Source organism: Hippocampus comes, unplaced genomic scaffold (genome assembly GCF_001891065.2).
Source record: "Hippocampus comes isolate QL1 unplaced genomic scaffold, H_comes_QL1_v1.1 scaffold185, whole genome shotgun sequence".
In the NCBI taxonomy this organism is placed as follows: Eukaryota; Metazoa; Chordata; class Actinopteri; order Syngnathiformes; family Syngnathidae; genus Hippocampus; species Hippocampus comes.
In genome coordinates, this window is record NW_017805931.1 from 696024 (window position 1) to 710073 (window position 14050).

General features: G+C 46.9%; 1 protein-coding gene and 1 long non-coding RNA gene across 2 annotated transcripts; one reads left to right on the forward strand and one right to left on the reverse strand.

The window, feature by feature from the left end:
* Positions 1–91: 91 nt before the first annotated feature.
* On the reverse strand, positions 92–14015 carry LOC109527912 (electrogenic sodium bicarbonate cotransporter 4-like). Its single transcript, XM_019890101.1, has 24 exons — positions 13485–14015; positions 12330–12459; positions 11965–12125; positions 11529–11690; positions 11248–11352; positions 10215–10270; positions 9133–9290; positions 8844–8931; positions 8399–8760; positions 7868–8042; positions 7657–7790; positions 7406–7586; positions 6878–6968; positions 6491–6543; positions 6232–6423; positions 5546–5659; positions 4553–4714; positions 4269–4447; positions 4114–4186; positions 3750–3818; positions 3504–3677; positions 3116–3283; positions 1282–1671; positions 92–979 (listed from the first exon to the last, which is right to left on the reverse strand). The coding sequence occupies exons 1-23, from the start codon at positions 13591–13593 to the stop codon at positions 1663–1665; spliced, it is 3105 nt and encodes a 1034-aa protein (XP_019745660.1). The 5' UTR covers positions 13594–14015; the 3' UTR covers positions 92–979; positions 1282–1662.
* LOC109527921 (uncharacterized) lies at positions 2204–3597 on the forward strand. Its single transcript, XR_002170602.1, has 3 exons — positions 2204–2233; positions 3206–3300; positions 3495–3597. It is a non-coding gene; the product is annotated as an uncharacterized LOC109527921 (long non-coding RNA).
* Positions 14016–14050: the final 35 nt, after the last annotated feature.

Here is a 14050-nt window from a genome sequence, read left to right on the forward strand (position 1 = left end):
CAAGGAAATACAGAAAGTGGAACAATGAGGGTTTTTGAAAAAAGAAATCATATTTGTCAAATGATGAACCTTTTTCTTTTTTTTCTTTTTTTTCACACGTCAATTTGTGCAAATAAAAATGCTTCCTATTAAGCTGTCAGTCTGATGAAGCAATCGATGCTAAGCTAACAGGAATGCAAAAATAACGTTCACGCAGGTTTTATTGTGTAAATATGCCGAGCAAGGAGTTGATTCCGTTCCCGTACTCATGTCGTCATGAGATTCATAATGATGTCATATTCGTGTCATGTGATGATGACTGGTGTGCTGTACCTTTTTTTTTTTTGAGCAGGAGACAAAATAAATAAATGTGACTTGTTTAGAAATGTGGATGCTGTCAAAATAACATTACAGAAACCGAGCTTCCTTGATGATGTCACGAAGCCGAATGACGTCTAGAGTCTAGAAAATGTGGATGACTTGCACATGAATGACGTGAATTGAAGACGTATTCCAAGAATGAATGACAAAACCACTTTGAATTATCGAATGAATTCCTGAGTGGTGAACACATGCCGTATGAATTAATTAAAAGATATGATTTGTTCAGTCATGACATTGTCAAAAGACAGCTCGAGGCCCTATGAATAATTGAATATGAATGAATAGCAAAATGAAATGAATAAATAAAAACACGTGACTTATGATTGGTACGATTGAATAAATGATGCAAATATTTATCTTATGAATACACGAGACGAAGGAGCTAGCTTAGCGAGGGACTACGCGCAATACATTTAAGTCAAAGTGATGCTAGCACGCGCACGTTGGCATCATAGCGCCGGTTTGCACTTTTGCTGTCGTCGCCGTTCCAGCGTGCCGCCACCGCCATGCCAGGACGAAACATCAAGGCGGTCTGGGGAAGGTCAAGGGTCAGCATGCAGTACCTTTAACAACAATCCTCATCGCCGCACATCACGCGCCACCCTGAGGATGCCTCCTGCCGTGCACACATACCAATATACACGATAAAACACACACACACATGCATAATGCACACAGAAACGCATCACACAATATACACACAAACACACACACGCCCACACAGGATACACAGATGCAAATGACACACATGCAAGTTGTCCTAATGTTCATTTCATGAAGTCACATCAATATATAATAGTTAGCATGTGCCGTGAGCCACTACAATGGTGTAAAAACAAAACCAAATCTTTTTTCATCTTTAGAATTTATTCATGAGTAAAATGAAAGGTGAGCAGTGGGCGAGGGGGTTGTACTCACAGGCCGAGGTGGGGGCGGGACAGTAATTGTGGGCCAAGTTGTGTTGCTCCATGGGGACCTGAGGAGGTATTGTCATATATAGAGGGAGGAGTCAACATGCTGGGTTCAGGTAAGCTCCGCCCACAGCACACATAAACAGTCATGCCGTCAAACCAAAAATGCCCATCATCCCATGTTGCCGCTTATCATTCAAAAGTGGTCTCTGCCCAATTTCGGGTTACGTGACTCCATCTTTGAGACAATTTTCTTGAAAAGCGGGAAGTCATCAAGGACGTGCTTCTTTGTTGTTAGTGATACAAGTGCAGGCGGAAGGCATTAGCGTTGTGCTCAGCGAGCAGGAACAGGAAGAAGTGGAAGAAGAAAAGGCAGGAAGCGTGAAAGTCAGCAACACTGCAGGAATAAGAACACAAGCTTCATGTTAGTCATACTCGCACACACCGTTCATTTATTCACGCATGTTAGAGGGCAGTGGACCTCAAAATAATTCAGACATTTATGACAGACATATCAAGACATACATACACATGTATGTTCACATAAATACGTCTGTCTGCCTGTCTCTCTATCAATTAATTATGGAAGGGTGGAGCTGCCAACATGGAGTCAACATTTTTGGCTGAGAAACTCATTCGAGCCTACTTGCAAATACGTTTGAACGTGTTTGTAGGCTTAATGCCAAAAACATAGCATTATTTTCCATCATGCCACAGGATATTTACTTGCATATGGGGTCAAAAAAGACAAAGGGAGAGAATAATAAAACCATAACAATTACTCATAACAACGTTTACTGATGTAATTTTAGCATGTATTGGTAGGCCATTTTTTTTCTTCATATGTAACAGAGTGATGCATAAAGTTATTATATTATGACCGAAGTGACGCAACAGCGCACAGTGTGGCAACTGCTTCCCGCCGTAGCATCAGTCCGAGCTACCCGGAAGTGGCGTTGGTGAGTACTAACTCGTTCATGGTTCGCAGTAATTATCAATTTCATAAGAATATTTCACGTGGTTTTTCTTTTTCTACTGTGTGGTGTACTCAATGAATTCACCGATTTGTTACAAGTCGACGTTGCTTTGTGTGTTGTTATTTAATTTACGTTTTGCCGAGTGACACATGGAGTTGATAGCAAGTGCTCGTTTGTTGTGCAGCAATGTACAGGACTGAATGCGGCTTCACTAATGCTCCAGCCACGCTGTGTTACCAGTAATGTTTGTTTCTTTTCAGTTTTGCTGTATGTAGTTGATCATGTTGTGTTTTTTATTTTCATTCAGTCGATTGTGTTAATGGTGTGAGCCCGCAGTTCGTCGCGGCCGCCATTCTTGTTCGATGCGCAGCCGTTTCTGCTGCGTCATGTGTGATGTGTTCAATGACATCTTGTAAATAAGACTGTTTGTGTTCTTTTTTTCTTTTACTGTATATAGTTACTATATTATCATCACCCACGTTGTGTATTTTGTTTTCTTATGGAGGATGTTTAGTTAGACAGCTACAAGGAAGTCACATTGCAATGTACAGGACTGAATGCGGCTTCACCAATGCTCCCGCCATAATGTGTTGCGGAGTTGCAACAAAAGAAAAGCCACAAAATTCACCTCAGTGTAAGTGTTCTTGAAAACTGCCACAGTCTTGTAGTGGGACCCATCATACATACAAAAGTCAATACCCCATGGCATTATGGGGAAAAAAATGCTGTTATTAGCATTTAGTCTACAAGTAAGTTTGAGCATTTTTGCACGTCGCTTCAAACGAGTTAGCAAGTCGCAAATATTCACATTGGCAGCTCCCTGCTTCCGTAATCTATTTATCTATGGAGAATGTTTTCACTCGCCTCCTCGTCGCTCTCCGTGTCGGCCGTCGTCATCTTCTTTTTCTTCTTCTTCTTGTCATCTTCATTCTTCTTCTTGTCTTTGTCGGGCAGAATGTCATCCAGCCAGGCCAGGTCGTGCTGGGAGAACATCATATCCAGTAGCTTTCGTACCACCATCAGACCCAGGATCTGCACACGGGAACCCAGTGAGGATGCATGCACAAACACACTGTTTCTCAAACACATTGATATCATCTTTGGCCCCAAGGAAAATTTCACATTTGATAGTATATATCACTTTGGGCTCCACCTTCATAGACTGTTTATCCAAGACCTCTTTAAAACGCTTATGTTCTGGAATCTATCTCCACGATAAACGGAGGTAAATCATTTCTGTCAGTGTTCTCACCATCACGGGAAAGATGATAGCCAGGAAGGTGGACTTCAGGACCCAAAGGACAGCCAGGCAGGTGATCTGAACCAAGGTGAAAAGGTGGACTCGGCGCAGAGGAACATGACGCAGGAAGGCAAAGTCCGGCTGGTGCTTAGGCGGCATCAGGTATAACTTGATGCGCTCCCAGAACTGGCAAGTAAACGCAATTACACACACACATACACAGAAATGTGCTACCTGAAAGCTAATGCTAACGCCAACCTGGATGCCGCTCAGTGAAGCCACGCCCATGTACAGGAAGACGCCGTACAGCACCGGCATGGGGATGTACTGCAACGTGAGAATTTGTGTTAGCTTCACGAGCATACATTAGCTTCAGTGGCATGATTAGCATGCTAACGTGTGGACGGACGTAAAACGGAGTCAAAAAAGAGGCACTGTGTTAGTATGCTATGCTAAGTCATCAGCAAGAGTTGTAATCAAAGAGTTGTTTGTTGCTAGAATGCTATGTCATTTGTATCTTGTTGTGAAGGAGCGAAAAACGATCAGATTTGTGAAGCAAATCATGTTTCAGAAGTAGAGTAGTTCAGGGAAGAGCAGATTGACTTGGAAATGCAAGACTGACCTGCAGGACGGGCGCAAGGAAGACAGAAAGTCCCGTAAGGACGAAGACGAGCGTTCCGGTCAGCCTCTGCTCGCTGGCAGTGAGGAAGAGAGCAACCGAGTCAACAAGGAAACAAAGAGGTCTTTGGGTGTGGTGGCGGTGGGTGGGTGTTTTACCGGACCCCCAGAAACTGGGGCTGCTCGCCAGGGGCACTGGACTCGCTCTCCATCTTGAGCGAGTCGATATGCGCAATGGAGATGACGGTGGCGGCCACGTACCACGGCAGACCCATGAAGGAGCACACTGCCATCAGGATGCCCACCCAGAACAGGTCCAGGTGGTACCCACAACCTTTCTGCGGGGGAGGACGGAGCAGGGGGTAAGGTGGCGGTGGCGGAGACACACTTCAACCCATCCATCCTTCAAACAGCGATGAGAGTGCAGCGGCCAAGCAAATAACCTTGAGTTTATTCTCCTTGCGGTTGACGATGACAGCGCTGATCTGCTGGTCCATGAAGATCAAGATGGTGACCAGAAGTGCCGGCACAAAGCTGGCCACGTACCACCACCATGGATTCTTACCGAACGGCATCACCAGCCAGCCACGGTCGGCGCGCGTGGGCTGCAAAACAAGTTCCACTTCAGTTGGGATTTACGCATGCGCTGCATCTGGAAAGGATTCACACAGCTTCACTTGGGGCAGATTTTTTTGTGATTAGTTTTTCCAAATCACAGTGGTACCTTGACTTACCAGTACTTTGTTAGTAAGGATTCCAATCATTGATTTGGACTCCCGAATCACTACATGAGGATTTTTTTTTAGTGGACTTTAAATACAACTTCAGCCTTCCTTCTCAAAACACAGGAAGGAAAGGCCTGGATTCAAACCCACAACCTCTGCACTTAGAGGCGGATATGCTAACCAGTCATCCACCGTGTTGCCCACCTATGGAAATGAAAGTTTTTAAAAATACAATTCATCGATTAACTTAAAAAAAAAATAAATAAATAAAAAGACATTCAAATAGCTAGTTGCAGCCCAAGGGGTAACTTATCAGCTCAAAATGAGGAGGAAGTGAAGCACCGTGAAACCTTTCGCAACACCATAGTAATAATAATAATAATAATAACAGAGTGAAGTTAGCATGCTGGTTAAAGTGAAGAGGTGGTGTACCTTCAGCTCAGTGGGAACGATCAGTTTGGGCGTGTCTAAACCCATCAACATATCCAGAGCCACAAAGGACATGATTGACATGAAGATGGCAAAATCACTGATTAGCTTCCTTAGCTTAGCATTGCACAAACACACAAACACAGTGAAGAGGAGAAAGCCAAGATTTGTTGGTTAAATCTGCACAATCACCGTCATGAAATACGATTATGCAACACTGAGGTCGATGGGACGTGGGTTGCGGGGTTTTCTATACAAAGGGCATGTGATGCATTCAGGGACCTTCATGTGCATGGGAACGTGCAGTTTGGGCGTGTCCAGTCCCAGAAGGACGTCGATTCCGCAGAAGAGAAGGATGGAGATGATGATAGAAAAGTCGCTGATCAGCTGACGCAGCTGCGGCGGGAAAAAAGGGCAGGGCCACGGAATAGGGTCAGCATGCTCTCTTGTACGATCGCTAGGTGACGGTAGCATCTGGCTAACGTGCTACTTATGTTTCTTTGGTTGTTAGCCAAATTAGCTAACGTTTCCTGCGATCTTGTTAACATGCTCAGAAACGCACGGGTCATTTTCATATCATTTGATCAGTAACGGTCAAGACCAACCACGCTGAATTTTATTCTGGAAATCACTTCATTTGACTGATGTGAGAATTTGAATTATTGAGAGTTATAATTCAAAAGGTAAGATTTGTGAGTGCATTGCATTGTTCAGATGACATTTGCTTTGGACTGCCATAAATATGGCGTATTTATCTCTTGTCGGTTACAGCCTCAAATTTGAAATCATCAATAACTTTCGCAAAATAGGACTTGAAGCTCTTTACCATTATTAATGGAATTATATGAAAATGATCCACATGTCATCTTAGTACATTCTTGGTAAAAGCTGCCCATGCTGGGGTCGCGTGCAGGTTGACAGGTGGGCACAGAAGATCCGGTCTGGTTCCGGTCGGGTCTCATTCTCACCTTGGTGGGGAAGTAGCGGCTAAACTTGAACTTCTTGAGTGTGACGGTCATGGAGTACGTGCCGAAGAAAAGGATGAAGGACATGAGGGCCAGGTCGGGCACATACTTGCATGCTTTGCCCACCAGGGTACCGCCGTACTTGATGCACTCCTTCTTGCTCAGCTGAGTCCAGTCCAGATCGCTCACGTTAAACTGCGGTGCCACCCGTGAAACAATCACTCGTTATGCTCATGACTTGCTCACAAAAATTGTCACTCACCAAAAGTGACATGTTGTCATCGGCCAAAGGAGCTGAAATGTTCCAGGGGCGACCTGGAGAAACGGAAACCAGGTAACAGGAAGTGACAATGATGTCAAAGAATATTCAATTACAAACAGGAAGCACAAAACAAGAAGTCACATTGATGTCACGGGAAACAGGAAGTGACATGCAGGAGAACTGAGAACCAGGAAACAAGGTGACATCGATGATGGAGAAGATTCAGTTCCAAACAGGATGTCATTCCTTGATTAGGAAACAAGATGGAGGACAGAGCGGAGATTTTTACTTACGTTTTCAGGCCACACCATCGTGAGGGAAGGGATACAAAAGATAAACATCAAGACCATGAAGAGCAGGTCTTCAGGACCTGTAAGAAGGACTCACCTTGGTCTGGAGGGACACAGTCGCACTTGTAAGATGTGACGTAGTCAGGCTTGAAGGCGCGGTTGATGGGGTAATACTTGAAGGCGCCCACCTGGATGGAGGACGAGGGTCAGAGGTGGCTCGCATATGGCGGTGCTAACATGTCGGAGGTGTGTAAGTAGCAGCTAGATGGCTGCTCTGTGGCAGGTTACCGTGTGCTCACTGGCGGGTTAGTGGCAGCTAGCGTGGCACGGACATGGCAGGAAAGTGTGGGTTGAGGAAGGTCAGAGGAAGAAGACACATGACAGGAACGTGCCAGGTAGGTAGGAAAGTGGCAGGGATGCGGTTTGTGCAGGTCCAGTGGCAGGTCGGTGACAAGAATGTGGCAAGTAAGATGAGTGTGTGGGTTCAGTGGCAGCAAAATGACAGGAAATGGCAGGTAAGAAGCAGTTGGCAGGTGATGGAGGGCAGTCAAAGGTGTATTATCATTGACAGCCGGCAGGCAAGTCACGGGTGGGTGTGCGCTTTGCATGTGCGAGGGAAGCAGACCATCTTTTTGATGGCGTCGGAGATGAAGATGAAGGAGATGAGGCTGGAGAAGCCTTCCTCTGTGAAGCGGGTCATGTACTGGATGATGTAGCTGGCGTCCGACAGCACCAAGACGAAGCACTGCAGACACGAGTGAATCCCGATCCAAAGGCGCAGCTCCATGTAGTCCACGCCATTGCTCCTGGACACAAATGTGGCATCACCGTGGTCACGCGTGTCCACTCTCTCACCTCCCTCAGCCTCGATCTTACTTGCAGAATTCATAGAGGAGTTTCTCAAAGATGAGAATGGGTCCAGTGGAGCTGAGGATGATGAGCGGCTGGCCGCCAAACAAACAAAAAACGGTTCCCGCCAACGCCGTCCCCAGGAAGCTCTCCATCACACCCTGTGGAGGAAGGAGTCACCCAGGCCTCAGAGAACGCCTCGGACCGCAAAGTCCTCAGGACGAGACGTTTTGTTCACCTGGTAGTTGTCGGTGGCATCGCCCAGCAGGCCGCCAAAGGTGATGGCGTTGGTGATGCAGCCCAAGTATATGAAGAGTACGGCTGAGATGGTCTGGATGTGGAAACCGTCGTAGATGTCGCTGCAGTACCATGGGATCTTCCTCTTCACGTCCAACCACAGACCTCCGCCGAGCCTTTAGGCAGGAAGAACAAAACTGGAAATGGTCTTGGAGTTGAATATACTCCCAATTACATCAAACCCTAATCCTAAACCCGGGTTAAAAGCCATGGTTCAAATCCCTGGGATTAACCTTCAAAGAATTTGCTCTACCAAATGAAAAAGTTGCTCCTGAAGTGAAGTTATTGATTCGTAAAACTGCTCCACCCCAAAAAATACTACTAATAATTTGAAGCTTTGGATTTCTAGACCTGAACAAGTTGTTTCATAAAAGACACGTTAGATTCACTTCCGATTTGTGCCTCGTCGCCTAACAAGCAAACATTTCCCAACTCCGTCCCCTTTCCCGCTCTGGACCTCCAGACGTCTTACCGGCCAGTAAACTTAAGCTCTTCGCCGATCTCATGCTGGACAGGAAGTTGCTCGTCTTCCCCGCCGACCGGCCCCCCAGCCGAGCCATTCATCTGAGCCAGCTCATTTAAATTCAGCACAGACTTCCTGGAACGCGCAGAACAAGACCGGGTTGAGGGGCCGTGTTTGGCAGCGATGGAATCATAAGGCGGTACACGGAACCCCTGCCTCATCTCCGCCGACGGAACCTTCTTGGGGGGTTCAATGCGGATTTTGGGGTCCCATTCTCCTGGAGGCAGGACGATGACCTCGTCCAGGAATTCATCCACGCCTGCAATCAGGTCCTCGCGGTCCCTCGCTTTATAGGCTACGTCACTAAACAGCTGGAGGTCCAAGGATAGGCAGAGTCAAACGAGATGGCGGCCAGAGGCTGTGCAGGAGCCATTCGGGGGCGGGGTCAACTTACGTCGTCCACCATCAGTGTGGCGATGGCACGACCGATCTCATTGTAGGACTTGGTCTTGCCGTGAGGGCCCAGCAGGATGAACAGGAACCTGCAAGGCACATCCTCCTCACAAATACTTGTAGCAACCTCAAACACGGTGGTCCTGAACTCACAGGTTCCACATCGATATTTCGCTTTGTGCTCTGAGACAAAATGTGAACCGCGGGCCTGGACAGTTTATCATGTTATCAGGTTACAGGGTGCATGAAAGGGTTAAGCAGAATGTGAGTGTTGTCAAGGCACCACCCACCTGGTCGGCACCGGAACTTCGGTTAGGCCACCGAGCGTCGTGGCCTGAGCCAAACGCACGAAGGAGACGAAGGGTTTGTCCAGAAAATCCACCTCACCAATCAGCACGTTGGATGCCTCAGCATCTCGGGGAATTTTCTTCATGAACTTGTTCTTCATCTGCACAAGGAGCAACACCCACAACTTGCTGACGCAGTGGTGCAATACCTATATCCTCCACCAGGAGACGCCACCAGACCTAGACCTGGATCTTTTAAGTCTAATGGGAAATGTGAACGGTAGATAACTTTGATGACCTAGTTAATTTTTGTTTTGAGGGTTTTTTTTTCCTCCTGCAGGTAAGGTAATTGAACACAATCTCATTTGCAACGCCAACCTGGCAGCAGACGGCAGGCACAAACAAAGAATACCGAATGAACACGTTAATCTCCAATCATCTTTACATTCTACTATGTTCATGATCACTGCTCAGAGGTTCATGCGTGCACACCAAAGTGCAAACAAACTTTTAAAAGCATCCCATTGGCATCAAAAGAGAAAACAAAAGCGTCGGCGGACGACCTGAATTTTTGTTATCGTTCCCACGATCATCCGGAGATTAACGCCGCCGGCCCTACCGGTCACCAGCCACCAAATCTTCAGCGCTTAACATGCCAATGTGGAGGGGTGGCAGCAAAAGCGCAAGTTACTGCGGGTTCACTGGCAGGTTAGTGGCAGCTTGGAGGCCAGGAAGGTGACAGTTAGGTAGCGAGGTTGTTTGTGTGAGTTCACTTTTGGCAGATTAATGGCAGGTGAGGTGGTTTTCGTGCATTTGGCAGGTAAATGGCCAGTTAATGATGGCTTTGGTGTCAGATAAGTGGCGGTTGGGTGAAATTGTGGCAGTCGGCAAAACCGAGGGGGCACCTGGGCAAGTGGCGCAAAGGTGGCATTGGAGGTGACACACTCGTATTGCTCGGTGGGCTTTTGCTGCAGGACACTTAGTTGCAGCTCATCAGCAATTCCGCTAGCTACTGCCAGGACAACGGGAATACAAAGTACATACAGGCACACACACACACACACACACATGAGCTACAGTGTTACCTGGTCAGAGCTGGGCGTTTCCGAAATGTCATTCATGCTGCGACTCTGCGCATGATCTGTAAATGCAACACAAACACAGAATGTTCATTTGAAGACCAACAAAGAAAGCACTGACACGCGCACACGCAAGACACGGATTACATTCTCAATGATTTAGAACCTCAGCCAAATTACCCCCGTAATCCTTTTCACGCGTTGTCCAGAAGAAACACACAAAAATTGATCAAACACTTGAAAGCAAAAGACATTTACAAAGTAAGAAATGTTATCATTTTTTTCCTCTCAGTTTTTTTGAAACGTTCTCTCTTTTTTTATAAGAATTTAATTGATCCATCGATTCCTTTTTGGGGAGCTAGAATCAAATCAATGAGTAACTGCTCTTCAAGCATGTGAGCCCCCCTGGCTGAAGAGTCCTCAGGTCGCAAGGTTTAGTTTTGCGTCACGGACAAAAATAGAACGAATGTGGTGTCACAAATGAACAGCAAGTGTTTCAATATCACCTCAAATTTCCCCTTGATGCTGTAAGTAAGACGAAATTACAACCGTGTTAAACTTTCAGATGCAAAGAGGATCCTTCCAAAGCCCCCCTCCCCGCTCACAAATGCACGTATTTTGTGTGTTCGTGTGTGTTTGTGTGTGTGTGTGTGTGTGTGTGTGTGTGTGTGTGTGTGAGTGTGGTTTGTTGTTATATGAATTATTTTTGCTCTATGTCCAGCACTTTGTACACAGAAGTGGTTGTTTTAAAGTGCTCTATGAAAACATCCAAGCTGATATATTGTTTCAATACAATTGAGTGTCCTAATTTGAATATATAAATGTCAATTTGCCTTTTTTTTTTTTTTTGCCCCAGGACCATTTAGCCAGAGTTGGTCACATGTATCAAATACATGGGAAAAAAATGTATGCTGCATTTTCAGGTCAGAGTTAAAGAAGCAAAGCATTACAGTGTTAGCATTGGATCCTAAAGGTAAGGTGATCAAAATGAGTGGGTTGCTTGTGTGTGTGTGTGTGTGTGCGTGTCTACGTGACCCACGCAGGCGTCCCAGGCTGCTGGCGTGTCTCGGCAGGTCATCGGTGGAGCGACGGACGGCGGAGGCGGAGCTTGTGCTACGACTCAGGTTGGCCTGAGGACTACGGTCTAAGCGAGCAAGGGGTGGAGTTGGGGTGAAGAGGCGGAGCAAGCAGGCGGCACCATGTTAGAAGCCCGAAAAGCGTTAAGACTCAAGCGCAAAGCGGCAGCGGCGTGCTACATGCATCATACATACGTAGGTAGCGTATACGTGTGTGAACAGGGCATGCGTTGCGCTCGCTTACTGGCGGCGGCGGACGACGACGACGACTTCCCGATGTCGGCCAGCGAACGATGGATGGGCTTCTTGGTCTGGTGACGATGTTTCCGCAGCAGGACGAAGACAATCTTGTCCTTCACGTCCTCCGAGATCAGACCGTCGGCGATCTGACGCTCCACCATCTCGTCTGCGGAGACACGATGACGTCATCACGTCACGTGTGAGTTTTATTTTCACCTGACACCTTGCACGGCCTGTCACGGGATCTGACACGACACGTTACCTCTCTCCAGCTGTCAATGCGTCACGGGTATTTTTACTTTTCATCCCCAACCCCCAAAAAACTTCCATTTTGTCATTTCAGGTTTTCTCGTGTAAAATTTTGAGGGACGAAATGAAGTCGTTCCATTTTGAAATGAGACTGGATTACGGACCGTGATGACAAAAGGTTTGCATCTCACCGACAATCTGCGGGAGCGAGAAGGCCTCCAGGTCTAGAAGGATGCTCCCGGTCTGCAGACACGTGCGCAGCTCGAAGAGGCTGTGCAGCGTCAGCGTGGACACGTGAGGTTTGCTCCAGCGCTCGCCGCCCTCTTCCACCTTCTCCTCGAACTTCACCCACCTGTCAATCAAAATGGGCAACGCCCGTCAGTCCCCGCCATGCTACCAAAAAAAAAAAAAAAAAAACCCCAGCATGGTTTTGTTGTTTCATACTGGTCTTGTTGGTGTCTTCCAGCAAGACCAGCATGAAAACACAATAAAACCATGCTGTTCTATCCAGGCCGTTTTTGATTTTAGCAGGACGCCGCCGCCGCCCGTAGCTCACCTGGCCGACTCTTTCCACTCCAGTTCTCCACCCTCCTGCTGCAGCGTGTCCATCTCTGTGAAGATGGTGGGCGTGGGCCCGCCGTCGTCCTCCCCCAGGATGTGACGAAGCCGCTCTGCCGCCGGCGACACTGCAACATGGCCGCCGCAACACTTGTGTCAGTAAAAAAAAAAAAAAAAAGACGCATGCAAGCTGGCGGCTAAGCGAATGCCTTTTCCATTCAATTGCCATTTGAGTGTGCTAAAAGGACAACAGAGGTTATTTGAGTAACTTTCCACTTGGAGCAATTCTACAAGCTCCTCACACTTGAGCAGACCAATCGAACCATCGAGTGTAACAAGCAAGTTCCAAACAAGAATGAGCATCAGGTGGTATAGTGTCTACCAGGCTAACATGAAGTTTGTGTGTGGATAAAAAAACGCCATCCCCAGCTGAGTGTCAAGGAAATATCCCAAGCCACTTCAAAGCGCCCCCCATTGGCTCAGCTTAAAAAGTTACAATGACATATGCTAATGTGTTGAGATTTTGACCAATCACATGACATGATGTAACGTCAGTAGGATCCAGGGAAGCCGGAAGCAGCAGTACAATGCTTCATCCACTAGAGAGCGATTCTTGAGGTCGGGAGCAGTCTGCCATTAACGAGTTGCTCTAATTAGTCTCAGTGGATCGATCTTCATCGATTGTCCAGCCTGGACGGGCTCACCACTTCAAGCTAATGGCATCCGCCAATCATGTCGCCTCACTTCCCTCACAAAATGTCAATGAAAAAAACCCACACAAATTTGGCTTTGATGCTAATGGGTATGATGACATCATCAACACGGCACAATGCTTACAGAAAAACAAATCGTCCCATGAAAGGTTCTTTTGCTGTCGGGACATTTATAAAGTATAAACAGCTGAGCAAAGCTAATAGCGCCATGTGGCAACAGTGAATCCAACAATAATATAATCGATCAGTAATCGATTATTCCATGATGAAAATAGTTGCCGCTTAATTTGACAATTCAGGTTGTAAAATGAATCTATGAATGATTAAATCATATATATATATATATATATATATATCTGTCATTCTCCACCTATATATATATATATATATATATTCTGTTGTTAGGATGGGACTTTGTCATTGGTCATGGCCGTCGTTACCTGTGTGAGAGTCAGCTAGCGTCTCGCAAGAAGAAGCCATGACGGCGGGCTCGTCCAAACCCCAGGCCGCTCGATCGGTCTTGATTGCGGCTGGTCCGCTCAGCAGCATGAACGCCGCCAAAAGAAGCAGAAGCAGCAACTCGCAAGGCGGCAGGCAGCCTGAGATGTCTCGCTTCACTCGCTAACCAGCTACCGAGATTGCTGCCTCACCATCTTGGTCAAGGGTCCCGCAAAGAGCTGTAAGTCTTACTCAGGCGGCCGTCACGCATCAAAGGCCTCAGGAGAACTCTCCTCCTTCTGCGTGCGCACACAACTGATCCACGTACACGTCTTTAATCAGCTTAGGGCCTGAGAGAGACATTTGGGCCCCTACATGGGCCGGCCGTCCACCCAGCGCTGCCTGGGGTGGCGGAATGTGAGCCGGGCGCAAGCGGAGATTAACTTTCCACACGTGAGGTTTATTTTTTTATTGTATTTACTCAATTTTCGATCTGATCCACGATGAATGAACGATGAATGCTTTGCCCATTCCCTGTTTTTGTTTGATTGTGGGAAGGAGCTGCCGC

Bases quoted from the DNA above. Each gene is read 5' to 3' on its own strand.
- LOC109527912 (XM_019890101.1), bottom strand. From the start codon at position 13,593: ATGCTGCTGAGCGGACCAGCCGCAATCAAGACCGATCGAGCGGCCTGG. The intron at 4,715-5,545 runs GTCCCTGAATGC...CTTGTTTTGCAG, and splicing joins ACGTTCCCATGCACATGAAG to CCCACGCGCGCCGACCGTGG. The intron at 3,284-3,503 runs GTGAGAACACTG...TCCCGTGTGCAG, and splicing joins CTATCATCTTTCCCGTGATG to ATCCTGGGTCTGATGGTGGT.